Raw genomic sequence first — 27,789 nt, 5'->3', positions numbered from 1 at the left:
AAGTTTCAATTATGCAAGATGAATAAGTTCTAGGGACTTCCTGTAGTACTTCCTGCCTATAGTTAACAATATATATAGTATACTTAAAAATTTTGTTGAGCAGGTAGATCTCATATTAAGTGTTCTTACCACAATAATTAAAATTAGGAAAGGCCAATAAAAGGATACCACTTTCATTTGTTTTTTTTTCCTTTGGAATAAATGAATTCATCACAAAGCATCTACTACATACTTCTACATAGCATGTGTTAACTAACTGAAGTGTTGGTCATGTTTTTTCAGGGAAGAGTGGAAAGAAATTCTAAATCATTCAGAAAAGGTCAGAAAATAAAAGCTATACTTAGATTGCAAGATGAAATACTGGAAGAATGATAGGGGATATGAGTTTTTGATGCTTCTAAATCAGTAACTCTTTCCTGACTTTGGTGGTGATAGTATCAACCCATCCTATTTTACTTCCTGCAGTAGAAATGTTGTTGTCAGAATAACATTAACAAGCAGGAAGATTAAAGTCAATTGGGCGTTGGCTGTTTTATTCATGCTCATACTGCTCTTTCTAGACGTGTTTAATTTATCCTATGCAGGGAAGACTGAGGAATTACTTGTGTGTGCTTATATATTACATATATATATATATATATATATATATATGTATATATATTGCTTAAGTTGAGAAAAATAAATTGAAAATCAGGGTACATTTTATAAAATGTAAAATGGAACATGAGATTTAAAAATCTTTAAAAATAAACATCTGTATTTGTAAATGTCAGGATAAATAATGCAATATTTACTAAATTTTTGTCTACTTGTGAATAGTCAGTCATGCACACTAATGACATTTTGGTACATGTACATCTGTCTTCTTAGATGCTAAGCTAGTACCCGAAATTATTATTCTCTTTTGTAATTCTACCATTTAGTCTCCAAAGATCTCTTTTTGTATATAGGTGGTACCATAACCAGAGTATCTCAGTTCGTTGACAAGAAACTCCAGAGTTAGATTCCTTTATCTCTTGCAAATCACAAGCAATACTGTAGATTCTACCCTCTAAAATGTTTTAATGGAATGTATTTCCTATTCTCCATTGCCACGCAGGACTAATTTGGAGACTAAGTGTGGTCCAGGTGGCAGGTCAAGCAGGGTCTGAAATAGTCCTTGGTCTTTCCCTAGTCATTTTGTGCATCACTGCTAGATTAATTTTTTTTAAAGCTCAGTCTCAGACTCTAGAAAAAGCAATTCCGGAGCTAGATCCATAATGAAACTGTCAGGCCATGTGCAAATAAGACAGTTTTTATTAGCTGTCTTATTTGCAATAAGGCCATGTGCAAATAAGATAATTTTTCTGAGAGGTTAAATGAGGATACCATGTCTTTTAGATTTGTTGTAAAATTTGACTACAATTTTGTTAGAAGTATTTTACACAGGATCTGACATATCATGGAGTCTTAATAAACATCAATCTCCTGCTTGCATGTTCTTCCCTACTCAACATATATGAATGAAACACCAGCTGCTACTAAAAAAGGTCTAATACGGCTTTTTATATCTAATCTCAGGCAGGTCAAAACCTCCTCTTTTACTATTTCTCCAAATCTTAAATTTCTTCAAAACCAAAAGCATTGCTATCCCCCCTGAACTGCTGCCTCTTTTATCAACACAATTCGTTTGCTCATTCATTTCTGTTTCCCTCCATGTGGGTTAGCCATTCTTTTGCCTCTCAGTTGCTACATGTCTTCTTTCTCACCTTCCAAAGCCTTCTCAATTGTCACATATTTCATAAACCATTCTATAGCAGCATCTATTTTTACTCTGACTGTCATGTATATTTTTTGTGCTTGTTAATTTTTCTTATTGTATTTATCATGATTTTAGTATTTGGGGATAGAGCATAGTAGAGAGTTTAATAGAGTACAAGATACATCGAATTTACTACTGACTCTATCTAACCTTCATCACATACTCGATATATGACCTTGGGTAAGTCACTTAACCTCTGCGCCTTTCCTCATTTATGAAAGAGACTCTGTAATAATACCTTTTGTGATTGATGTTATGGGTTGGATTGTGTGCCCTAAGAAGGTACATATAAGTCCTAACCCTTAGCACTTCAGAATGTGACCTTATTTGAAAATAATGTCATTGCAGATGTAATTAAGATGAAGTCACACTGGAGTGGAGTGGGCTCTTAATCCAGTGTGACTGGCATCCTTACTAGCAGAGGAGAAAGACACACAGAGGGAAAATGGCATGTCACTATGAAGGGAGACATTGGAGTTCTGTTGCCATAAACCAAGAAACATCTGGGCTACCAGAAGCTGGAAGAGGCAATAAAATATACTTCCTTAGAGGCTTTAAAGAGAACATGGACCTGCTGACACTTTGAATTTGGACTTCTAACCTCCAAAAGTGTGAGAGAATATATTTCTCTTGTTTTAAGCCCTCAGATTTGTATTATCCTGTTCTTGTGGGTCAAAGAAACTAATACAGTTGATGTGAAGTTTAATTAATTAAAAATTTCAGAAGATTGCCCAAATACAGTATTCAACAAGTCTTAATTTTCATTACCTGTGTTATTTATTCTGCTATGATATAAACTCCTTGAGCTCAGGAACCATAGCTTACATTGGTCTCCCCAATATATATTACACAAAATAAAATAAATAACTACTTATAAAATGTGTTTTGAATAAATAGTGTATTGATTTTTCTTAATTATTCAATCCTCTATAGGAAACATTGGAAAAAACAGAATAGTTGATATATTGCTCGAAACCTATGGGTTTAACCTAAATCATAAGTTAGCCAGAACCTATTATTTAGAAAATTGTTCTCTGTGCAAAAATGAATAAGATTAAGCATATTTGTAATTGTACACTAGTCAATTATTTGAAAAACAAATGAAGTTCTAATAAAACTAATCATGAATTGATATCAAATTAAACTTTACATTATCTTTTTTGGAAAATAATTGTTCATCGCTTTCATTGTAATGAAAAATATTTGAAATACTTATCTTCTTTTTCTGTTGGTTGAAATTATCTATGATGACACCAATGAACAAGTTCAAAGTGAAGAATGACCCAAAGATGATAAAGATGACAAAATAAATATACATGTAGAGGCTATATTCATATTTGGGCTGCTTGTCTACCTATAAAATTTACAAAAGTTAGCATTATATGGACAATAACATTCATTATTTTCTTTTTCACATGGTTTGACAAGGTAATTCAAACAGTGCTATTCTAGGTAAACATAGGATTTAAGAAGCCATAGCATTGTTGAGGTTTAACATAATCACTCTTAACAATTTATTCAACATGTATTCATTACATACTTATTATTTAATTTATTACATACTTATATAATAAATAATATAATCTTCAAATAACTACAAAGGGCTTAATCATATGCATATTTGTGCTCATATTGGTAGGAAAATTCAATAACTAAGTGACATACTATGATTTCCAAAAGTACTGTAAATGAGACATTATCATATTTATATACATTTTGCCATGTATTTTCATTTGATTCCAAATATGTCTTTATTAGATTTTATAAAAATATTACCTACGGAGTAATCATTAAAGTTTCTTAGCATGGAACTTATTCCACATAAACTCATCCAAGGTGTTTTAAAATGTAAAAAGAGTAAAAGCTATACATTAAAATTATTTTATTTTTATTTTGATAAGTGAATATTTACTGAGCATTTAGTAATGCCGGCCTGCACTAAGTGCTCTGCTTCTATTTTCTTGTTGGGTCCTCACAACACTATGGAGTATGCATTGGATGATTATAGACATTTATTAAACAAATGATAGATTCACTAAATTATAGACAAATAAACTAAGTCTCAAGAAGGTAAGGTAATTTGCCCAAAGTCAGTTGTAGAGCTTGGATGATGTGGTACAGCTAGAATTTGAATTGGGCTCTATCTCCAACTGCTGTACTCAAAACCACTAGGCTACTATCATGTGGATGTTCTTCATTGTCTGTGTGAGTCCCAAGGGCTTCATGAAGTTATAGTTTGGAAATCACTGAAATAAACTAAGAAGCTTTTAAAAATAAAGTTTAGTGCTAAGATAATCAATACTTACATTAACAGAATCCACTGCTGCATACATAATAATTGTCCATCCCTTAAACGTTGCCTTTAAGAATAACATTAATAGAATCTGAATGTTAAGCTCATATTCTAAAATAGCCATAAACATAGTTTTGTCTGTTTAATGTTACCACAATTATTAAGTAATACTAGTAAGTTTTGCTGTATTCAACATGTCCATTTAATATAAAGATTTTTTTTTTAAAAAGGACATATTCCCAAGTAACACTCTAAATCTTAGTCCTAGTTAATTATTTCCAAATTGTTACAATTGCCTGTGAATTTTGCACATAACCTTTTATTTTTTAAAGGTGAAGGAAAATTTTATGAATAAGACAGAAAACATCTTTTCTCCATTTTTTAAAGGGTTTTCCATGCCTGTGGGAAGTTTCTCTCATCCCTTCATAGTGTGAAGCAGGAAGTCCAAAAACGTTCATTTTTGAAGCAATATTTGAATGATGCAAGATGGGAGTCCACATGACACCAAAGAGTCAATTATAAATTAATAACTCAAATGCAACAGAACCCATGCTTCTTATTCATGTAGGAACATGTTCCAGGAAAGACCAACACTTTTTTTTTTTTTTTTTTTTTTTTTGAGACAGAGTGTCGCTCTGTAGCCCAGGCTGGAGTGCAGTGGCGCGATCTTGGCCCACTGCAACCTCCGCTTCCTGAGTTCACGTGATTCTCCTGCCTCAGCCTCCTAAGTAGCTAGGATTACATGCGCCTGCCACCACACCTGGCTAATTTTTTTGTATTTTTAGTAGAGATGGGGTTTCACTATGTTGGCCAGACTGGTCTCGAACTCCTGACCTCATGATCTGCCCAACTTGGCCTCCCAAAGTGAAGAGATTACAGGCATGAGCCACTGCGCCCAGCCAAGACTGGCACTGTTTTAAAAACCACACAGTATGTTATCTTCAATTTATAATTAATAGACTATTTAAAGAATAACTTATATCCTTCGTCCAATATCTATTAAAATACCAAGCATTCATGAAAGGGGACACTTACAACTTGAAGCAGAGATAGGTAACCAAGTCCGACATTATCAAAGTTCACTTTCAGGTTTTTCCATCGCACATTTTGACTAACATTCATAAGGGCAAAACATTCGGAACGATTTGGAACTTGAGTTGCAGGAAACCGTGACCCATCTGTGGTGTTAATACACTCGTAGAACTTGCCAGCAAACAAATTTACTCCCATGATGCTGAATATCAGCCAGAATATAAGACACACAAGTAGCACATTCATGATGGAAGGAATTGCTCCTATGAGTGCATTCACAACCACCTAGTATTCAAAAGAAAGAAAAGCATGATTAGGATTAGTAAGATGTTAAATAGCCAACATGAAAGAAATGCCATGCAGACATAAACAAATTAGAAAAGCCGCCCTTAAATATCTAAGACATCAAACCAACCAACTGACTCATGTTTATTAAATGCCTACTCTACACTCAGCAGTGTGCCAAGCAAGACAAAATAAGACATGAATTCTGTGATCAAAAGGCTTACAAATTACATGATTATCACACAATAAAATTATTAGCAAAATATAAGACAAAATAACTAAGATAATATAATAGCTTAAATAAATGTAAAATAAAAATAATAAACCAAAACCTGTTATTGATAAGGTAAACCTGTAAAATCTGTACACTCTGGAAAAAAAAGAAATGTATAAACATAAGTGAAAAATATATATTTATATACATTTAAATGTTCATGATCCTATTATTACCACCATTAAAGATTCCCCCATAGAGAAACTATTGGTGTATGTCAGCTGGAATTATGACTGGATGTCATTTTAATTTAATTTAATTCTTTTATTTTCTTATTCTCTTTTTTTGAGACATTGTCTACAAAAGGATTGAGAATCTTTAAATGGTTTGAATCCTTTAGATTTGGCTGGTTCTACGAAATAAGAGCAATCTTTTAAAATTTATTATTATTACTCTAAATACTTTATCTGTAAGCCTTTGACTAAATATATATAGTGCTGGCCTTGGTTAAGGCAAAAATTAGGAACAGTTTTTCTTTAATCCTTTCTTTATTTCTGCTTTTCAGCATTTGTATTGCTATTGATCACCAGTTTGTCTTGCCACTCCAGTTTTCCTCCAGGGCAATTGCTGTAGCATTTAACACTCTCCAGATATTCTCATTTACTTAATCCTTCAAAACCTACCTGTCATCTTACACTTCAGCTTGAGCTCCCATTCAAGTACAAATGTGTTAAAGATTAACCTATTAGGGAAGGAGCATTGAGATCCTTCTTTTCTGCCATGTATTAAGCAGGTTCTCAAGATGCTTTAAAATAGAGAAATACTAAGGATCTCTGACTAATTATCAGATCATCTAGGGAGGACGTTTGCAAACATTTTTATAAATATTTTTAGGCTTTGTGGGTTCTATCTCCTTTGCAAAACTATTCAACTCTGCCATGGTAGTCATAGGTCATACATAAACAAACTGGTATGGCTGGGTTCCAAGAACATTTTCTTACAGGCTGGGGTTTGTTGACCTTTGGTCCAGAGCAATGATTATTTGGAGTTCATGGACCTGTAGAGGTTCCCTGGGGGCATGAAATTATATAACAAACATTATGGTTGTGCTGTCTTTCTGGAAAGACCATTCTTATTTTCATCAGATTCTTATAGTCTATGTGACCTCAGAAAAGATTATGAGGAATAGGAATAGAGAATGAAGTTCAAAGTAGCCAGCTCTTAATAGAGTCTACCTTTTCATGCTCATTTCCTGCTGCCCTCCCCTGCTATGTTTATCACCTAGGCACACTGATACATCTAGTCACTGACCAAGCACACCTTGCACACTCTATTCTGTGCCTCGCTACCATGTGGTATCACTGCCTTGAATGCCTATCTGCCTATGATTTGGGGCTTACTCTTCAGTCATGAAATGTCTGAAATGTCACCTCCTTGTGATGTCTTCCCAGACTTCCCTGGATAGCCACTCCCTCCTGTATATTCCTGTATCATTATGTGCCCCTGTCTGTCTCTCTTGTAGCCATTGACCCTACTCACTCTTTGGGGACCGGGGTCTATGTACCACTGTACTCTGTGTTTTTTATACCACAACACCTGACACATTGTTGGTGTTTAAAATGTTTTTCTAAAAAATGTGAGTAATGATGGAATCATGGGTCTCTGAGAAAGACAGGCACCTATTGGTCTGATGAGAAGCCAGTTGGGAAAGCTAAAGAGCCTAAGGACTCAAACAAGCTGACCACAATATGCCTCAAATGCATTATTTCATTATTTCATTTATCCTTCAAAATAGCCCTGCGGCATGAATGTGTGTCTCTTTTTGCATGGTTAACAAATGTAACTAAATAGACACTTGCCCCTCAAAATATACTAAACTATTGTCCTGCATCCAATTCACCTGTAATACAGTTAAAGAACAAAGAGCAAACAGAGTTAAATAGTGGGCTGGCTTAATCACTGAAGGAAGTGGTTTTATAGGGGAAAGTTCTGATAGATTGTAACATTCTATTGATGCTCAAAAAGTTAAGTTAATGTCAATGAATTCTAATACCACCTTTCTGCACAAAATGAAACTTGTAATTTTCAACTTGTAGATAGAATATTTTTGAATTGTGCTTATGAACTTTTTTGTATAATCATGATCTTTCTTATATACTTGGAAACCATTATACACTGGATACTTAAAATAGCAGAGATTGCAGTCATAATTAGGTTTGTAGGGATAACAGTGAAGATTTGGTAGGCTGAAAGATCTCTAATGTTCACTTGAGGCTGGTTAAAACCCAAATTTCTTATCCCCATCCTGGAGTTTCTGACTCAGTAGGTCTGGGGTGAGATCCAAGAATTTGCTTTTTTTTTTTTTTTATACAGAGTCTTGCTCTGTTGCCCAGGCTGGAGTGCAGTTGCATGATCTCGGCTCACTGCAACCTCCGCCTCCCGGGTTCAAGAGATTCTTCTGCCTCAGCCTCCCTAGTAGCTGGGACTACAGGTGAGCACCACTATGCCCAGGTAATTTTTTGTATTTTTAGTACAGATGGGGTTTCACCATATTGGCCAGGCTGGTCTCGAACTCCTGACCTCATGATCCGCTCGTCTTTTTAATAAGTTTGTAGATAATGCTAATAGCTGGTCAGTAAACCACACTTAAAGTATCAGTAAGCTGGACCAATCTCCATGTTAAATTGCTCGAGATGGTAAGGTACAGAGGCAGTTAAGTAAACAAATAAGTAAAATACAATACAATGAGGATTTTAGGTGTCTGAACAGAGAGAGAATATCCAGTTATGTCTGCTGGTGTACAGACAAGGCAACTTTAAATTGAGCCTTAAAGGACAGATAGGTGTTTGTCTGATATACGGATGGGTTAGGGTTGGGGCAGGGCAGGGGAAGGATTCCAGAAGAGAGGCATAAAATAGCAGGTATAAATCTGGAGAAGAAATTTTAGAAGAGTACGAACACATGAGGATATGGACTAATTACAGAAAATAAAGTTGTTGTCCTCCATGTGTGTTACGAAGTTGCTGGTTTAATACAATCCTTAAAGCTAGGTTATGGTAGTTGTTATTCATTATAACTTGTTTGTCTCTGCTAATTGAGTATCTTTTCAGGCACTCTGCAGCCTAAGTGCAAATTAGTTTTAGTTTTCTCAAATATAATTTAGTTATAATTCCACTTACTTTGCAATGTTATTTTAAAGGTGAAATTAAATGTGATGGCTGATGCTGCCTCACTTACCTATCTTTTCTAATGCCCCTTACCCAGGTAGTTCCTTAAATATTATTTGAACACCTGATATAAGTAGGTCTTTGACTACTTATGTATGAGAGATGATGTTAGGACTAATAGTTTCCCCTTTCACTTGAACTTCCTAGCACAGGGAAGATTTCCATTTAATATGGAAAAAGTCACTCATTTGGATCATTCTATTGTTTGACAATATTAGATAAAGGCAGGATTACTGTGATTAACTTATTCCCTTGTTAAACAATATGCACTGAAATACTGTGTGTGTATATATATATAGAGGATGCATATATATACTAATATGTACAGTAAATGAAATACTATACATACATATACTATATATGCATATTTTATATATAGTATTTCATATTCTGTATATATTAATATATAATAGTATATACTAATTAGTATTATACTATTTTTAGTAATATACCAGTATATACTAATGAGTATACTATTTTTGTAATATACTATTTAATTAATGCTATAATTAGTATTTATATATTAGTATGCATATATACCATTAGTATATATAATATGCATATATACTATTAGTATATGTAATACGCATATATATACTATTAGTATATATAATATGCATATATATGCCATACATATGCATAATATATAGTATATATGCATACTGTATATAGTATATAAATGCATACTATGTATAGTATACATATGCATACTATTATATGCATAATATACATATATATGCATATGTATATATGTATATGTATGTACACACACATACATAAACAGCCCAGGTATTTATGTAAATAGAAACAACTCATAATTTCTACATACCCATTGTTTTTATATTTTAAACCCCATTAAAAAATAAGAATATTATAAAGTTTAGTATTTTCTTACCCTCATTCCTTCAAATCTAGATAAGGCTCTTAGAGGTCTTAAAGCTCTCAGTGTCCGAAGGGATTTAATGGGGCCAAGATCTGAGTAGCCAAGAGTGTTTGCCACTAAAGTAACCAAAGAAACCTATAAAAATAACATTTTCATTAATTGTGTCAATAAAATGATGAAGCATAAAAGGAAAAAGTCCATTTTGAAACTCACTAAAAGTAACTCAACAGGAACAGTAAGATTGCACATATGGAGTTGTGTAGTCAATGCCTAAAAATAGGGTAAGGTGGACGTTTCTGTAAGGAAATAGATTTAAAAGAAGGTTAACCAAAATAAGAAGAATAATGTAAGCAAAGTAAGTTGTTTATTCTGTTTGAATAGAAATCATGCATATGCTTTTCACACTTTTGTAATCAATTGTTTTGTAATTGCTTATTAAATCTAAAAATTTAATTAGAACAATGGTGAACATTTTAATTATAAAACTCAGGTCAAAATGAAGTGTGTGATTCTGAAGCTAAGCCCTAAAAGTGTGGTATTCACTCAACTAAATCTATGTCTTAGTATAAATCTTATTTAAAAACATTTTGAAGACTCATGATTTTGAGTTGGGGCAAATTCTCAACGAGATTGCTTCTGCCTTACAATTTCTAAGGATTAGCACCAAAGATCTACCAAGTAGTTTTTCATGAGAGAAAAATCTTAATTGTACTGAAGAAAGAATGCGAGTAGCTGATCTCATTGGCTTCACAATCAATATAGATATAATAAGAGCTTCATCATGTTAGATAGATCAGCCACAATTACCATAACCAGTATCCAAAAGAAATTTGAGTTCTTATCGTAAATTATCTTAAGAAAGAACATGAACAGCAATACAATCTTATACACATTTCAGTTACACAGCAATGAGCTCCTCAATGACCTTAGATCTGGATCTATAAATGCATTTACTCTCTGAATTAGTTCCATGGAAAATATTCATTTGCCTCACATCCTGTGTAGCAGGAGACGATGTCTAAGAAAAATGTCTGGAATGCAGTTCTTCATTACGAATAAGTTAGTGACTGAGAGATTCAAGTTTTCAAGGGAAGAATAGGAACACATGAGAGCCAACTTTATATATTTCTCTATTTCAGGAGTAGAAAAAGTCATTGTTCACGAAAAGTTCATTGCCGTTACCATCAGAGACAGGTAAACTGATTTATGAAGCAGGAGGTGTTTGAAAGTGCTCATCCTCATGTAGTATTTCCAAATGTCTCACTAAATGTATCATGGCTTTTTTTAATTCCTAAAGCTATGTATTTAGCAGAATAAATTGCTCCTCATGCCACTCTTAAATTTGCCCAGTCATTCACATCCATTATTTTCCACTTAAGAACACTTGCAAATATGTATGCTCCCTCTTTAATCAGAAAAAAAATGTTTTTAATGTTTTGCTGTAGTTTGAATGTTTGTCTCTTCTGAAACTCATGTTGAAACTTAATTCCCAATGTAACAGTATTAAGAGGCAGAGCCTTTAAACGGTGATGAGGTCATGAAGGCTCTGCCTTCATGAATGGAATATAGAGTAAGGGCTTAATGGGTTATCATGGGAGTGAGTTAGATATCACAAGAGTGGGTTTATTATAAAACCCAGTTTGGCTCTCAGTGAACACCCCTCGCCATGTGATGCCATGAGCTGCCTTGGGACTCTCCAGTGTGCCCACCAGCAAGAAAGTTCTCACCAGATGTGGACCCTTCACCTTAGACTTCCCAGCTTCCAGAACTTTAAGAACTAAATTTCTTTATTGAATACTTTAACCAATCTCAGGTATTCAGTTACAGCAATAAAAGGTAGACTAAGACTTGTCTGTTATAATTGATACAGCCCCTAAAATACTAATAGGTCTGTTCTCCAAGCCACTGTTAAGTGAGTTTTATGACATGGAATATATGCATATTATTAAGAAGATTATGGTATAGTTTGTAACTGAGAATATATATGCATATATATTCATATCTTTCTATAAACACACATGTATATATACAAATATATGCCTGTACTGATGAACACTGTTTAATCAAGTAAGTTTCAAATAACCCAGAAGCCTGCAGAAATCAGACGAGTCCATTCTCTGCGTAGCAAATAATATAAGCAATTCTGAAATCTGAATATACAACAGAATCATCTGTAGGGCTTGTTACAACGATTTGCTGCATCCAACCCCAGAGTTTCTGATTCAGTAGGTCTTGGGGTTGGGGGCAGAATTTGCATCTCTTATGAGTTCTCACCTACATGTGCCAAGTTTTCAGTTTTGAGACTATGCTTCAAGAACAACTGCTGTAGATAAGTTTCTATACTTTTCAGGAAAAAAAAAAAAAATCAGCCACTCCCCCAAATCTGCATCCTGATATTTGCATCTCTATCAGCAAGAATATTGTGTGGAGCTTTACTCTCTGTGCTTTGCATTATATTTGTTCGTTTCCAAAATATTAAATAATATTTCAAATTGGAGTTGTTTATCTCCCTGATTTCTGCACATTACATACCCCTGAACAGTAGGTTATACTCATTGAGAATCATCACTTTAAATTTTCAAATATAAAACAATTTCCATTAAACAACCATATCTCTTAATTTAAAATAAGTTCAATTTTACTTGTAAACCTTCGTTTCTTACACTGAATGATGAAAATGAGTATATTTATGATAATATTTTAAAGATTTTAAAACATCTAAAATATTGTATAATTTTTTAAGAGAGAGACCCCATCATATTTACAGTTTAAGAGAAAAGAAAATCTACATTCCTTCTATAATTTCTTCTTATTTGGGGCAGCCTTTCTTCAAAACTACTATATTACAAAAATACCCATTTTATCATTTTTCATTTTCTAGGCAGTAACTGATAACTTGATATATGAATGATTAATTGGAAAACAACAAGAAATCATTACTATATCAAAAGTTAGAATTCTCATAGAGGAAACCCAAGATAACACATATAAGGTGTAATATATAGCTATGTTAAAAATTTGTTCACGTTACATATTATAGAAAAAAGTTATTGTTTTTAACATTTAATATGTTGTGTGATTAAGAAAACAAAAGTTATTATTACTATATTTTTTTGAGATGGAGTCTCACCTTGTCACCCAAGCTGGAGTGCAGTGGCGCGATCTCGGCTCACTGAAACCTCTGCCTACTGGGTTCAAGCGATTCTCCTGCCTCAGCCTCCTGAGTAGCTGGGATTACAGGCACCTGCCACCATGTCTGGCTAATTTTTTGTATTTTTTAGTAGAGACGGGGTTTCACCATATTGGCCAGGCTGGTCTCAAAGTCGTGACCTCAGGTGATCCACCCACCTCGGCCTCTCAAAGTGCTGGGATTACAGGCGTGAGCCACCACGCCTGGCCAGAAGCCAAAAGTTTATGAAGCTTTGAATAACAGTTGAGAAATTGAACTTTTCAGTAAATATGGCTAATTTGGTAACATTTTGCAGTCAGATTTTACTATTTATGATCATGCTTACTTGTGATTTTCTAATCCATGTATGATGCTGTATGAATTCAACTTTTCTTAAAAGTTCGATAATGCAAACCCTTAGTTAAATTTTAAAGCACTTATTGGCATATAAAACTTTGCATGTTGACCTCTAATTATGTCAGGCATCATATGGAAAACAAATCTCTAAAAAGTATGACTGATTATAGGATTTTTCTTCCCTAAACACAAAGGTTAGGTTTCCGAAAATCTAGAAGAATTAGTAAAAGATAAAGAACATATCATTCTGAGAAAAGTAAGTACTGGGAGATTGAGGTTATAAAACAATGTAAGAAAGCCATTTTAATTAATACAAAATATGTCATATATATTATTAAATTATATTATTAAAATATAAAATAATTAGAGTACATTCAATGAAATGATAATAGTGGGTATTGTACTGTTAGTTTCTATTTGAGAGTCCTTGATCTCACTGACTGTTTTAAGATTTCTTCTCTATCTCAATCAGAAGCCTGTAAAAATATTTCTGCTTTGTTAAAATAATATGTAAACTAAAGAATTATTATGTATTTTCCATCATCCAAGTATTCAACAATTCTTTGAATTTATTATCTAAAATTATTACATTAATAATAATGCCTACTCCTCTGCCCCACTGCCATTCTGGAGATGAAGAGCAAGTTGCATATTTGAGATAGAGACAATTGTGTCTCATTTTGTTTTTTCCTATAATTGGGTCTGAGATAGATATTTTAAAATTTCATGACTTCTCTCTCCCCAAATACAAAGTTAACTTTGTATTTTTATAATGATTTTTAGAAAAATTTATCTCACATATCAGCCAACTTGATATACCCCTCATCCTCTCTTATCTTCCAATTTTACATTGTGAATAATCATCATTTCCTCTCTTTAATCTGTGTCTCTGCCCTTTTATCATCTCCCACTTCTAAATTTTGTTTTATTCTTAACAGGAATGACATTCAAATCATATTTTTTTTAAAAAAAATCACATCTCCTTTGCAGAAAACATAAAAAACACAATTATAAATGTTACAATGCCACAGAAATAATTTACATTTGTTGAATGATTTCTGTTCTAATATTCCTCACAGATATATTTCCACTGGCTGTGCTAATATTTCTAAAAGAATAAACCTATAGCCTGAAAGTATATGAAGCTTAACAAAATTAAAATATGATAATATACAATACTGGTGAAGGTTTTTTCACAACACACAGTAAGAATAAATCCTCTTTTAAAATGTACTCAAAAGTACCTACATCAACAATTAGGAAATCCAGCCAACACCAGGCATTGGTGAAATATGTTTTATAACCATATGCTATCCATTTTAGAAGCATTTCCAGAATGAAGACGTAAGTGAAGATCTTGTCTGCATACTCCAGGATAATCTTAATGGTCTTTTTCCTTTCAATATAAATATCTTCAAAAGCCTGTGGAAATAATATTCAAGTTTCAATCATGCACAACTTAAGCTTTATGATTCATAAAAAACCAGGAAAAATACAATTCTAAGGCTAAGACCACTGAAACATAATATTGACATGGGCCAGCTGACATTTTTTCTGGTTTACAGTTATCACACAACAGTTAGTTCTAGCCTTCTCACCAGTGCTGCTGCTGGTCTTCAGAGGTCAAGAGAAAGTGCAAAAGAATGACTCATGATCTCTGACACCTGATCATTTCCACCTCCATCGGATTCCTCCTCTTTCTCCATTAAAATTGGATAAGTACTAACGATTTAAGACATGATCCCATGGCCAGCCACTGTTATAAACTTTTCACATCCTACACTCCCCTTTTTCCCCACGAGTAGGATGTGGAGCCTCTCTTTCAGCTCTCAAATGCTTGTGCATCCCAGTGCCTAGCACCGTGTTAATAACAGCAGCAGGAAAGGAAAGATTTGCTAAATGAATGACTGCAGTAGCTTAATAGGCCTATAGAACACAGAGGATGTTTTTTCTTTGACTATTCATCCATATATTATCCTTCAAAGCTTCAGCTCTAAAAATCACTATTCTATTCTCTCCATGAATGCGGTACTTCCTATGCTTTCCAAGAAATTTTAGTAAGTGACACACAACAATATTATGTGACAACATTAGGTGAATTTTATCTGATTTAGGGCTTACGCTTTACTGTTACTAATTTTGGTTATCACTCATTTACTTCTATTTTGTGTATGCTCTTCTGTCTGAGGAGCCACAACACAGTGAAAGGATAGAGTGACTTTGACTTTAGACTTCAGCCACATGTCCCTTGACAAAGAATTTGAATGGACTGAAAAATTGGGCTCATTGTTGCAGTGAGCCAAGATCACACCCCTGCACTCTAGCCTGGGCGACAGAGCGAGACTCTGTCGGAAAAAAAAAAAAAAAAAAAAAAAAAAAAAAAAAAAAAGAAAGGCTCATTGAGACACTGAAAATGATTGCTGATCTCAACAGGTCTAAAGCGTTAGAACTTTCTCTTTCAGATCAAAACACTATTAACCCTGTTGGATAAAATGAAAGTCAAAGACCTGTATCCTTCGTGGTTAATATTATATTTATTACCTGTCTACAGTCATGAACTTGTGCCATTCAGATTCTTCTTATTCTACGTTCTGCTACCAATACTCTAAAATTATCCTTAGCAGTTTTGGGAAACTGTTGGTATCAATATAGAAGAAAAGAGACAAGTTGGGGCAGAAAGACTGAACGGACCTACTAAGATGCAAAAAGAAGGTCCCAGCAGTTGGCAGAGGTTCTGAAATTCAATGGAATTGAAGTGCAGAGGGAGGCTTCTAGCCCTCAGGATTTTCCTCCCTGCCACTCCGCCCCCAAGTTCTGGAGGAATCAGGCAAGCCATCTAAACCGAAACTATGGCAATGACTCAGTCCTTGAAATACAAAGACAAGGAAGGGGCTTAGTCACAAGGAAAAAGAAGCCTATTTCTAGAACTGGTGTAGAGGGTCAGAGCAGAGCCACAGGAAGTCTTGATGATGAGAACCTCTCTCTGACTGGTCCCAGAGCAGGAATTAGAATTCAGCCCACAGGGGTTCTAGCTTCCAGAACCAATTTTGTAGATGTAGGAGCAAGGAGGCAAGAATGACCTTATGTGAGCTCTATCTGATTTAGGACTTACACTTTACTGTTACTAAATTCAGTTACCACTCATTCATTTCCATTTTGTGTATACTCTTCTTTCTGAGAAGCCACAACACAGTGAAAAGATATGGTGACTTTGACTTTAGATGTCAATTCAGTGATAGCTCTTTCATTTACTAGCTTTGGTACATTAAGCAACTTTTGAAACTGTACCCAGCTTCATCATTGGTAAAATAAGCAAAATATCATAATCTCGCAGGGTTGTTTGAAAATTAAATGAGAAAATCTAAAAGAAGATTCTGAAACACAATGAATATAAGCTAAATGAGAACTATTACTTCTTTTTAACTTTTAGGTTTGAGGGTACATGTGAAGGTTTCTTACATAGGTAAACATGTGTCATGGGGATTTGCTATACTTTTAAAAAATCTAGTTTAATTGGCAACCTCTCTAAGTACAAACACCAGCTTCTTGAAATATCTTTCCCTTTACTTCCTCATATGATTTATTTAAAATACAGTTTTGAGAATGCCCTCCCCAAATGTCTTCCTCTGTTTTAGACATTTTGAATGAGGAATTACTCCAAACTTTTCTTTAATTTTTTTGTAATCTCCTCTCTGAAATTCTCAGTCACATATGTGAGTAAGCATGGGATAAACTTCCTTAGTTACTAGGAATACATTGTATGGTAGACACTATCAAGATTTCTACTTGGACGACTCCAGATAAGGAAAATAGAGCTTTTCTGATCACATTTTCTGTTTCTGAGAGTTGAGACTTGTTAGGAAAGGAAAGCCACAGTGGGTCCCTGCAGGTTGTTGGGGAGTGTGCCAAGAATGCCAGGCTCTGCCTGCTCCTTACCTAGGACACTCCTCAGGGTTGTGTTTGCAGTGAGCAACCTTGAGACATGAGGTAGGGTCTCTGGGACAAAGAGCAGGGTTGCTTATGTTGCTTGGTATAAAAGGATGTGTTCCCTAAGCTCAGTGTTCCTCAGCTGTGACATCAATCCACTATATGTGTACACACTCATTCAGGCTCATATAATGCCCCCATGAGACCTGGGTAAAGGGGGAATCAACAGAAACATGTTGAAACTCATGCTACTTTCCATGCATAAATAATAAAGTCCGTTATCGCTGACCCAAGCATCTCATATCTTCTGCCAGCATCCACGAAACAGTATCAGGTCAACTTATTAGCATATAAGTACAGTAAAATCAAAGTCCAAATTCATGAAGACTGTCTATGAGGCAAGTTAAAAGTTCTTGAGTATTCTATTTTTAGTATAATGAAACTTCTAGTGGTATATCTAGTTAGATCTGGGCTCCTAATGGCTTCTAATGGCTCATCTCTGTCAGCGTCAGCAGGAAAAAATGACAAGAAAAAGGTTCAGGAAGCTTGTAATTCTACTAGATCTCTTTCAACTCTCATGGAAGCTGCTTGTGTGTGTACAAGAATGAGAAACTCGTCCTACTTTTATCCTAAAACTATCATCTGTTTTCCCTTTTTATAACACACAAGATGCTTCGCCAGCTGACCTTGCTTTCTCATAGTATCTCTGGCCACCTGTACTTGTTCTGCTTCCCACCACACTTGCAGTTCAGCAGTTTTTCATTTCCTGAACATCTGATGCTGTTTTATGCCTCCTTACCATTGTACACTTGTTCCCCTCAGCCTGCCTTGCCTAACTAGAAAATTCCTATTCGTCTTTCTAGACCCTGAAAAGCACCATTTACGTTTCTGAAATTGCAAGCAGACAGTTGTTCTCCTTGCTACAGAACTTTGTCACATTTACACTTCACTTACAAACACATCCAAGCTCTACAGTTACTCATTTGTATTCTTCTTCTCCATTGCTCTTAGCTCCTTAAGAATAAACAGTACCTGGATCTCATTTATCTTTGCATTGTGAAAGTTGATCATACAAATTGGGTCATTCTTGTCCTACGCAACTAACAGTCAATAAGAGTCAAGAAGGCAGGGGGAAAAGCTCTCAGGGTACAAAACATTACTCCAAGAATTGTAATTCTCTGCAAGACTGACTGTTGAAGCTGCTTGTTGTAACTTGAAATTAGTTTTATCCATAGCTTCTGAGGAAACCTGTTACACTCTAGGACTAATTGTGCCAACCACTGTTGCTCACCAGTTGGAGCTTACCAGCTCCCCAGATCCTTACTAGGGCCAATGAACTTTCTCAAAGAGCAATACGTAACATTTTCCCATTTTAATAAAACCTCTAACCTTCTCTCTTTGTTCTACAGAGAAAGTGCTTTCAGTTTACGCCAGAGACTCTCTCCCTGTTTTGCAAACTGATATTGCCAGTAAAATTCTCTTTTCTATTATAGCCATCCGGGTGGTCCTTTGGACAACGGCATCAGGGCAGCAAGGATAATGCATGTAGGAGTGCTCAGTAACTATTTACTGAGCTCAAGTAAAATTTTGTCATTGGCACTAATCATAGGGAATAATTCTAGGTAAAACAACTTGCCATGATATTTTTGTCTTTTAGCTCATTTTAAAGAATATTGACTTAATCAATATATTGACTTAGGTGTCAGATCATTTACCAGGGCACCACTGCTGAGCAGGATCATGAGGACGATGAAGCTTTCAAACCAACTGTGTTCAACAATCTTGTAGCAGGTTTTCCTGATGTTCCACCAGATTTTTCCTTTCCCTGACTCTATGTTAACTTGGCAGCATGAGAACCTCTGTACACAACCTGACAAGAAAGACATGCATGTTAAATCTTGATATTCAGAATAAATAAAATTTTTAATACATTATTTAATGCAAACTGTTTTCTGTGATACTCCCTCAACCAAATAATTTCAACACCTATACTTGCGTTTCAGATAGATTTAATTTGTATGCTGCCTTCCTTCATCTTCTAACTTTGCATGATGTTTTGTTAATACTTGTTAGTTAGTTTTAGCTTACAATGTATTCTTGTCTTCTGTAATCCCCAATTTCTCTTCAGTCTCCTCCACAGTCTTTAAACCACTTTCACTTGATGTGTGAATGAATGAATGAAAATCTGAAGATAAAATGAATTTAAGGGTATTCTTTTCTGACAGATAAATTTTTCTAGTCTATACTTTTAGATACTTCCACTCCTCTATGATAAAAACCCTCTGAAATACACCTTTCTAAACAATATTGAGAAAATTAGTGGAGTCCTGAAATTAAGTTCAAAAGAAACTCATCTTGATTAGAAGATCCAGATGAAACTGTTTCAAGTATTATAAGTTAAAAACAAATCTGACTTTAAAATTTCATGTTTAAAATATACTGCTACAAAAAATGGAAAATTGTACTTAAAAATGGTTAGGTTTATTCATTCATTAACTCATTCTTTTGTCCATCAAACCCTTGTTATATATCTTCTATGTATTCACCTCTGTACATGATTTCCTTTCCTCAGGGAATTTATGTTAGGTTTTGGTTAGGTAGATAAAAACAGAAATAAATGACTATAACAAGATACGGCAACTAAAGTGACAGATAGTCAGGGTTCATTTTGATAGCATGGAAGAAATCAATCTCACCTGGCTTATTTCTTGAGAAAGATCAGTAGAGGCTTCCTAGAAGAGATGGAGCCTGGGTTGAATCAAAATATCAGTAAAAAAGAGTTTGGGTGGAATTCCAGGCCAAGAGGGCAGCAAAAATTGTTACGCATAGAAATTTAAACCAGTGTAGAATTGTGGTGCAAGCAGAATGTACACAAGAGGCAAGGGTGAGAGATGAGCTTAGAAAAATTGGTCAGATTATGGAAAGCATTGGCCTTTACTTTAGGGAGTTTGGCTTATATCCTATATAGGTTGAGGAGTAAGTAAAGGGTTATAGGCAGGGAACGAGATATGCAAATTGCAATGTAAATAGATGTCTCCACAGTACGTGGAGGATAAGTTGGAAGAGGTGAATAGAGAGGAGTAGGGGTAAAGAAAGTTTCATACCAAGAAAATCATTTGGATTCTGGTCCAGTATCCCTGTCTGGAGGGAAAGATTAGTTAGGAACTAAAGTTGTAACAGATTCAAGACATATTTGGCAGATAAAATCAGCAGGATTTGGTGATTGATTGGATACCGAATGTAGGAGAAAGGAAGGAGCCCAGGACTACCAGGTGGATGTTAGCAGTGAATTGAAAACCACAGGAGGAGGGGCTGACTTGGCAGGTAATGATTCTGAGATGCCCGTGAAATGTTTAAATACAGATATCCTATAGATTTTAAAAACGGGGGTGGGAACCTGAAATGAGAAAAACCTGTCTAGAAAAGAATACTTAGTAATAATTAGCATAGATGTATCTGCTGAAGTCAGAACAGTTTTTGAGGCCATACAAAAAGAGTATTTAGGGTGAGGCGGAAAAAGGGCCAGCTCCGAAACATTCTGAAACAACAGTATTAAGGGAGAGAATTCAATGGTGTGCTGAAAGCAGACCACACCAATTCTCATTGTTAAACTGTCAGAAATTCCCGCTAGTCTGTTGTTAAAAGCAGCCATTATTAAATATTTGACTACATAAACTTAGAATTCTATAACTTACTTTAAGGAAAGGTAAGACATATCACTTCCTAGTTATTTTACTGTATTTTATTATTATTTATGCTCTTTGGGCAATATTTGTCTATTCTGTTTGAACGGCAGAAGTATGACATACTGTTGGGCTATTGTGCATCTCTTCTTTCTGGACGGTGGTCTATTCTCTCTGGATTATTCTCTCTGGACAGTAGTAATATGCTATACTATTGGACTACTGTGCAACTCTTCTTTCTGCATGCTGGTCTATTCTATCTGGCCTATTCTATCTGGATGGTGGAAGTATGTCACACTGTTGAGCTACTGTGAATCTCTTCTTAACTCCGCATTTAGCAACTTCACATCAGTAGTTAGAAATCAATGATGGTGGGAATCTTTACACTACAAATATCTCCAAGCACTACAAATAGAGCTTCTTGATTTTCTAGAGTAGAATTAAGAAGGTGATGGAGGAAATGCTAATAAAACAGATAAACAGTCAAGGTGTATTGTGTTTGTAGTCATTACACTGAATAGCACAAAAATTTTAAAAAATCCTTTCATTATTGAAATTCTGTTTTTTGATTTGCAAATAATTGCTTACATCACTGATGAATGAGTAAAGTTCTGACATATAGCTTCTTCATTTCTTTTTTATTTCACTGATTAACATAAATACCAAGCAATCTTCATGTTAAAACTATAATTGCTTATTAGCTGCAAAAATAGGTTGCCTATACGTGCAAAAGTTTGGCAAAGTTCAAAAAAAGCATTCTTTGAGAAACAATTTGATATACAGAATGTTCAATAAAAAGTTGTAATATTTTATTATTTGTAAATTGTGTGTCATATATCCTTAATATCAGTAAAATTTATAGTAAATGATATAAGTACACATTTTTTATTTTCCTTGGAGAACCAGTTTATAAAAATATTTACCTGCACATCACTAGGACAGGTAGAGGAGAAAACTTTGAAGTAGATGAAATGAGAGATGAACAAGAAGAACCAAGAGGGTGCAGTAAAAGAGAAACCAAAGAGTAAAAAGTTTTACAAGATGTGATCAACAGAACTATGAACATAAGAGGCCCAGAAAGAGAATGATTGAAACATTGAAAAATTTTAATCAATTTAAAGTTTATTAAAGCAACTAGCATTACCCCGAAGAAAAGAGAGACTCTTTAAAAAGTAACTACGATGAATTCTTCCTCATAAAATTTTAGATGAAAAACCTCATTTTAGATGAAGGCAGGAGGTGGGAAAGTAAGAATGGGCAGCACTTTTTTGATACCTGTTTCAGAAGTTCGAATTTTAGATATTTCTAAAAGATTGATTTCCTTTTCTGTAAAACAATATAATTCATTAACAAGTATTGAGCCTTTCAAGTAACAACTTCAGATAATCATAAGTTGTATGTTCTAAAACAACAAAACTAGAAACTTCTTGACAAGATGCACCTGGTAGATAATGTTTTGTAATGGATCTTTTCATGTTTCTGAAGTCTAATTAGTGCATTGATCCAGTTGATATGAGGTTATTTTCCAGCACTTTAATTTCCAGCTCTATAGAAATACAGCAAACAAGGTGTTTCCCTCTCCCTCTATGTCTCTGGTGTTTTTGTTATCATGTATATTTTATATGTTCCTGTTCTTTCTCTCTGGAAGTTTCTAAGTTACCAGAAGACTCAAACTGAGTATGTAATGCTTGCTCTTTGTGCTTATAGCACTCATCATAGTCCTCTACTTGGCTTAATAGGTCATTTATAGTTCATTTTTAAAAGACTTGATTCCCCAAAAAGAGTTACATAATCTTCTAAGCAGTTAGTCATAATTTGAAAGGTTGCATCTCTGTGAATTCTACACTTTACATAAACATTGGATGAAAAAGAAAAAAAAAACAAGGTGAATGGAAAATCTACATAGAGCTTCATTTATACAATGTTAATTACAGTGAACATGATCTCAGATCTGAAATTATTTATCATCCTGTACTTAAATAACTATTATCTAAATGCATTTAGTTAAGAGAGAACATTCAATAAAATGATATAAAAAGAGAGTAAAAGGGTAGGGTCAAAAATTAACTCTAAGTTAATCTTTTTCAGGGCAAATAAAAATACCAGAGAGAGTGAAAAAAATGAGGTGAATTTTTTAATATTAACTTAGTGCTTTAGAATTTGTCTTAAACTTAAAAACAATGATCACATATAAGAAAGAATTTATCTTTCTTGGGGCAAATTAATGGATAAGAAAATTATCTCTTTGGTTACGAAGATTTTGCTCTCTGGGATTTACTTTTGTCAATCTTAAAATTGAAGGGAAACATTATTCTTATGATTGAGGAAAGACAAACACTAAAAATCCTAATTAGAAAAGTTAGTAATCTTTCAATCTGAAATGAAGTTTCATAAATATTGCCCTCAGGGTTTATCACACCTCAGAGAGTTTCTTTCTCTTATTTTGAGGCAAGAGTGATGGAGTGCCTGTCTGGTTTTTGTGCAAAAGTATATCCCAAGAGATTTCCAACCAAGCTGGTTAGCAATGTTATCACACCTGCTCTTTAAAAGGACTATTAATTAAATGTAAACATAACAGAGAATCTCTCAAACATTTTAATGGGTCCCAGTGAGTAAATGCTATTTCTTTTGGGTGGTTTCACTAATGTGCTCTCATGGTGCATTACATAAAGTCTATGCTGAGTTTCATCATGTTAAACCAAAGCTCTCAAAAAAAAAAAAAAAAAGGAAAAAGAAAAAAGAAAAAAGAAACCATTGACCACTTCAAAGACAGACTATTCATTAAAAACTATAGCAGCATGATCAATATAATTAATGTAAAAATTGATTATGAAAACAAGCTTTTTCCACCATTTCTTAACATCTAATGTAACTAAAACAAATATTTGTTAACATTATCTTTGCAAAAGAAAGAAAAAATAAAAGTCACAATGGAGTTGGTTATTGTGTTACTAAAGTTAGAATTAATTATTAGTTATTTTATAGGAAGTGGGTGAATACAAAACATTTTGAAAGGAAGATGATTTGGCTCCTCCTACCAAGTGAACAGAAAAATACATTACTATTATTATCATTACTATTTTTTGAGACAGAGTTTCACTTTGTTGCCAGGCTGGAGTGCAGTGGCACGATCTCAGCTCACTGCAACCTCCGCCTCCTGGGTTCAAGTGATTCTCCTGCCTCAGCCTCTTGAGTAGCTGGGACTACAGGCGCTCACCACCAGGCCCAGCTAATTTTTGTATTTTTAGTAGAGACGGGGTTTCACCATGTTGGCCAGGATGGTCTCAATCTCTTGACCTTGTGAAAAAGGTTATTTTTCGCTAACTCTAATCCTGATTATGTAATTTACTAATTTGATAATCTAAAAGCAGCACAATATAAAACCACACAGACCCAAACAGTCATGTCATGTTCATAATTATATAGGTTGCCAAGTCATGTAGAACTAAGGATAGTAAAGAACAGGGCAAGATATAAGGAAGCAGTCTGAAGTCTTCAAATACAAAGTAATAGACATGGAGCTAAAGAACAACCTTGCATAAGAGGGAGAGAAAAGGTGAATAAGAGGAACCAGATGCAATCAATGAAATACCTTAGTAAAGTGATCATTATGAAGCTGAAATGAATCAACAAATGTGAGACTATGAACAACAAAATCATTTTAACATTTGTCTTCAGTAAAAACATGCTACTAGGATTAATTGTTTTTCACACTTCCTTTAATTTACTCTGTTACCTTTCAGATAACAGAGATCTCTGGAGGTGAAACATTGCTCTGAACTGGCATTGATTCTAGCTCAGCTCTTGTAGACCAATTACCAACTTGTAAGTAAACATGTTCATGATTCTTCATTCTGACAAGCCCATGCTTCTCAGTCTTCATGTGGAAACTATGCATTTCCAGTTTTTAAGCACCCCATGTTCAATCCATCAACAAATCCCTTCAGCTCCAACTTCAAAATATGCTCAGCATGTCACACCCTCATCACTATACAAAACTCTACCATACTAGTCTAAGCTCCCATCACCTCTCACCTGGATTTATGCAGAAACTCCAAGAAATCTCCCAGCTTCTGCCATTGCTATTCACCGTTCCACTCTTAAGATTGCACATTGTGAGATTTTAAAATCACATCCTTATAATGTTCTTCAAATGTCTTATAATCTGGCCTCTACTACATCTCTGATCTACACTTTTTAAAAATAATGTCATCTGTTTTATTTGTTTGTTTGTTTGTTTGTTGGAGACAGTCTTCCTCTGTCGTCCAGGCTGGAGTGCAGTGACACAATCTTGGCTCACTGCAACCTCTGCTTCCTGGATTCAAGTAATTCTCGTGCCTCAGCCTCCCTGGGATTATAGGCATGTACCACCAAGATCAATTCTTTTTTTTTTCATTTTCAGTAAAAATGGGGTTTTTCTATGTTGGCCAGGCTGGTCTTGAACTCCTGGCCTCAAGTGATTGCCCACCTCAGCCTCCCAAAGTACTGGAATTATAGGTGTGAGCCACTTCACCCAGCCTCTGACCTTAACTTTTAATATTCTTCCCATCTCTCATTATTCTCCATCTATATTGGCCCGTTGGTTTTTCCCAAACGTTATGCATATCCTCACCTTGGGGCATGTGCCTTCATTACTCTGCCTAAAATACTTTTCCTCCATATATTTGCATGGCCCCCTTCAATTTTCTTTATGTCACAGAAGAAACGTCACCTTTATAGGCAGGCTTTCTCTGACCAATCATTCATTCACAGCATATTTACGTGCTAGTAAGTTCTTCCCCCTCACTCTTGGTATTCCTCTCTTCCATATACCTTCTCCATAGCACTTTTCACTTATCTGACCTGCTACATCTTGGTATGTTTCTTCAGCAAGGGGCATTGTTTTGTTCACAGCTCCGTCTCCCTCCAGTGCCTGGAACTGGACCTGGCACACAGGTATTTAATAATTATTTGTTTACTGGAATAAAGAATGATTATGTGAATACATGGTTGAAAGGTTAAACAAATTGGCTGCTTCAGTGAATTTACTAGGCTACAGATCCAGAGACTGTATGAAGTCTCTGCTGGAGCACATAAAAGGGATGTGACTCAGAGATATATGCTCCCTCAGTAAATTTCCATGGTCCAAGCCCAGGTTCATTGGAAAATGTGTTTCCATAATATTTCTTCTATACTGGCCTCAATTTGGAAGAAATGAATAATCTCAGAGTATTCACAAAAGTATTTTCATTGATGTTTACAGGATTAAAAAAAACTTTGTGTTATATCTTATTATAACAGCACCTACAGTCTGAAATAGCATAGTATTAATACCTTCTGTAAGAGTTTAAGTTTTTTGAAGTCATTTTTTGGTTTGAAACTTTAAGTTGATTGATAAGCCCAACTTCTTTCTAGTTATCCTAGAATTTTAAGTCATGATCATTCATAAAATGAATAGGGAAAATCTTGGTAGCATCAGTACAAATTTTCGTCTACATACTGCTAATAAATGTCTTGAGGAGCAGGCCATACATGTTGATGAAATTCTTAAATCCCTGTAACATGGACACTTTTAAAGGAAAATCTGCATTTGCTTATAGCACTAATTTCAGCAAGCACAAAATTTATATTGACTAGATGTCATACACCTTTGCTCCTTACATAAAATGATATTTAGTGTGTATTTAAAGGAAATCCATGCACTCATTGTAGTTTGCTGATGTCTTTATTTTCCAATCATTTTGCTTAATGCATGAGTGTTATAAGAGACTAGTTGAGAAAATCTTGGAGACTGAAAGCAAGTCAATGATTTTTCAAAAAATACTAATGCTGAGGGTAAGCACATTACTAGTTAAGTCATTAGCATCTGTGCTATCATAGCTTCTGTATAAGATTGTTAACAGAATCCTTGAAGAACAAGAAAAGTAGAAGAAGGAAGATAGGCACTGTGCTAGTAAGTTTATAATCAGTATCTTATTTGATCCTCTTAGCATCTCTGTGATGTGGATGCGGATATCCCCATTTTACAGATGAGGTATCTGAAGAACAAGATTTTAAATTGTGCACAAGTTCTCACAGGCAGATAATAAGTAGGCAAATTAGAACATATGTTTATCAGGCTCCAAAGTTTGAACTTTGTATTATTGTATTACATCGCAGCCCTACTCTGGGCTTGTATTTTTACCTAGATGATACAATACTTGTTCAGACAATACTGCATTATCCCTGGCAAATTCCAGAAGTAGTAAGAAATTCAGCATATTAGAAAGCATACAGGAGTAGAAGGAGGTACTGTTAAAAAACAAGAGACTAAGGCCAAATGTAAAGAACTTTACATGTCAAGTTAAGGACTTCAGACTTTACCCTAGAGGCCAAGGATTCTCACATTTTAGTGTGCATGCAAATCCTCTTGAGGGCTTGGGCCCTATCTTCAGAGTTCCTGATGAACTTGTGACTAGCAAGGAAAACTTTAAGGGTCTCTCAAAGTCTTTAGCTTGAGGGTAAAATAGATCATTAAGTTACTAATAAAGACTGGAGGAAGCTGTAAACCATACTAAAGTTTTGTTTTTTTGTTGTTGTTTTTTTTTTGCTTTTCAAAAAAAACTTATTAAACTTGGGGAATGTTTTAAAAACAACAGATGGTGATGACCAATGGGGAACTGTAAGCAGATCTGGGACTCAAGAGTGAGGTCAGGGGTAAAGACATTGATGTTAAGAGTCAATAGCACAGAAATGGCTTTTCAAGCCACAGGCATGCATGAAACACCTCAGAGCTTCAGAATAAGAAAAGATAACTGAAGATTGAACATGTGGGGAGAAATCATTGTTCACAGGATGTGCAGAAAGAATACTCATTAAAGAAATAGAGAGAGGAACTCAGAACTCTAAGATAAATAGAAGACCAAAGGTAGACTACGGCCTCTGAAGCTAAGGAAAGGA

General features: G+C 34.7%; 1 protein-coding gene and 1 long non-coding RNA gene across 6 annotated transcripts in view; one reads left to right on the top strand and one right to left on the bottom strand.

Annotated features, from left to right (window-relative positions):
• SCN9A (sodium voltage-gated channel alpha subunit 9) overlaps positions 1-27,789 on the bottom strand; it is a 181,877-nt gene that overhangs the window by 30,897 nt on the left and 123,191 nt on the right. For all 5 annotated transcript variants that reach the window (XM_030795760.1, XM_030795759.1, XM_030795763.1 and 2 more), the window contains exons 19-24: positions 18,904-19,058; positions 14,510-14,683; positions 9,748-9,870; positions 5,130-5,411; positions 4,108-4,161; positions 3,018-3,155 (exon numbers count right to left, since the gene is read on the bottom strand). In XM_030795760.1, the coding sequence (XP_030651620.1) occupies positions 3,018-3,155; positions 4,108-4,161; positions 5,130-5,411; positions 9,748-9,870; positions 14,510-14,683; positions 18,904-19,058 (926 nt within the window). The remainder of the gene's footprint in view (positions 1-3,017; positions 3,156-4,107; positions 4,162-5,129; positions 5,412-9,747; positions 9,871-14,509; positions 14,684-18,903; positions 19,059-27,789) is intronic.
• Positions 1-27,789, top strand: part of LOC105737726 — a 241,937-nt gene that overhangs the window by 164,588 nt on the left and 49,560 nt on the right. Inside the window, exons 4-5 of the long non-coding RNA XR_004026351.1 lie at positions 24,615-24,696; positions 25,765-25,806. This is a non-coding gene — a long non-coding RNA (uncharacterized LOC105737726). The remainder of the gene's footprint in view (positions 1-24,614; positions 24,697-25,764; positions 25,807-27,789) is intronic.

This window comes from Nomascus leucogenys, chromosome 17, assembly GCF_006542625.1.
Source record: "Nomascus leucogenys isolate Asia chromosome 17, Asia_NLE_v1, whole genome shotgun sequence".
Lineage (NCBI taxonomy): Eukaryota > Metazoa > Chordata > Mammalia > Primates > Hylobatidae > Nomascus > Nomascus leucogenys.
The sequence above is the reverse complement of the archived record's forward strand: the minus strand, read 5'-3'. Positions and strand labels throughout refer to the sequence as shown.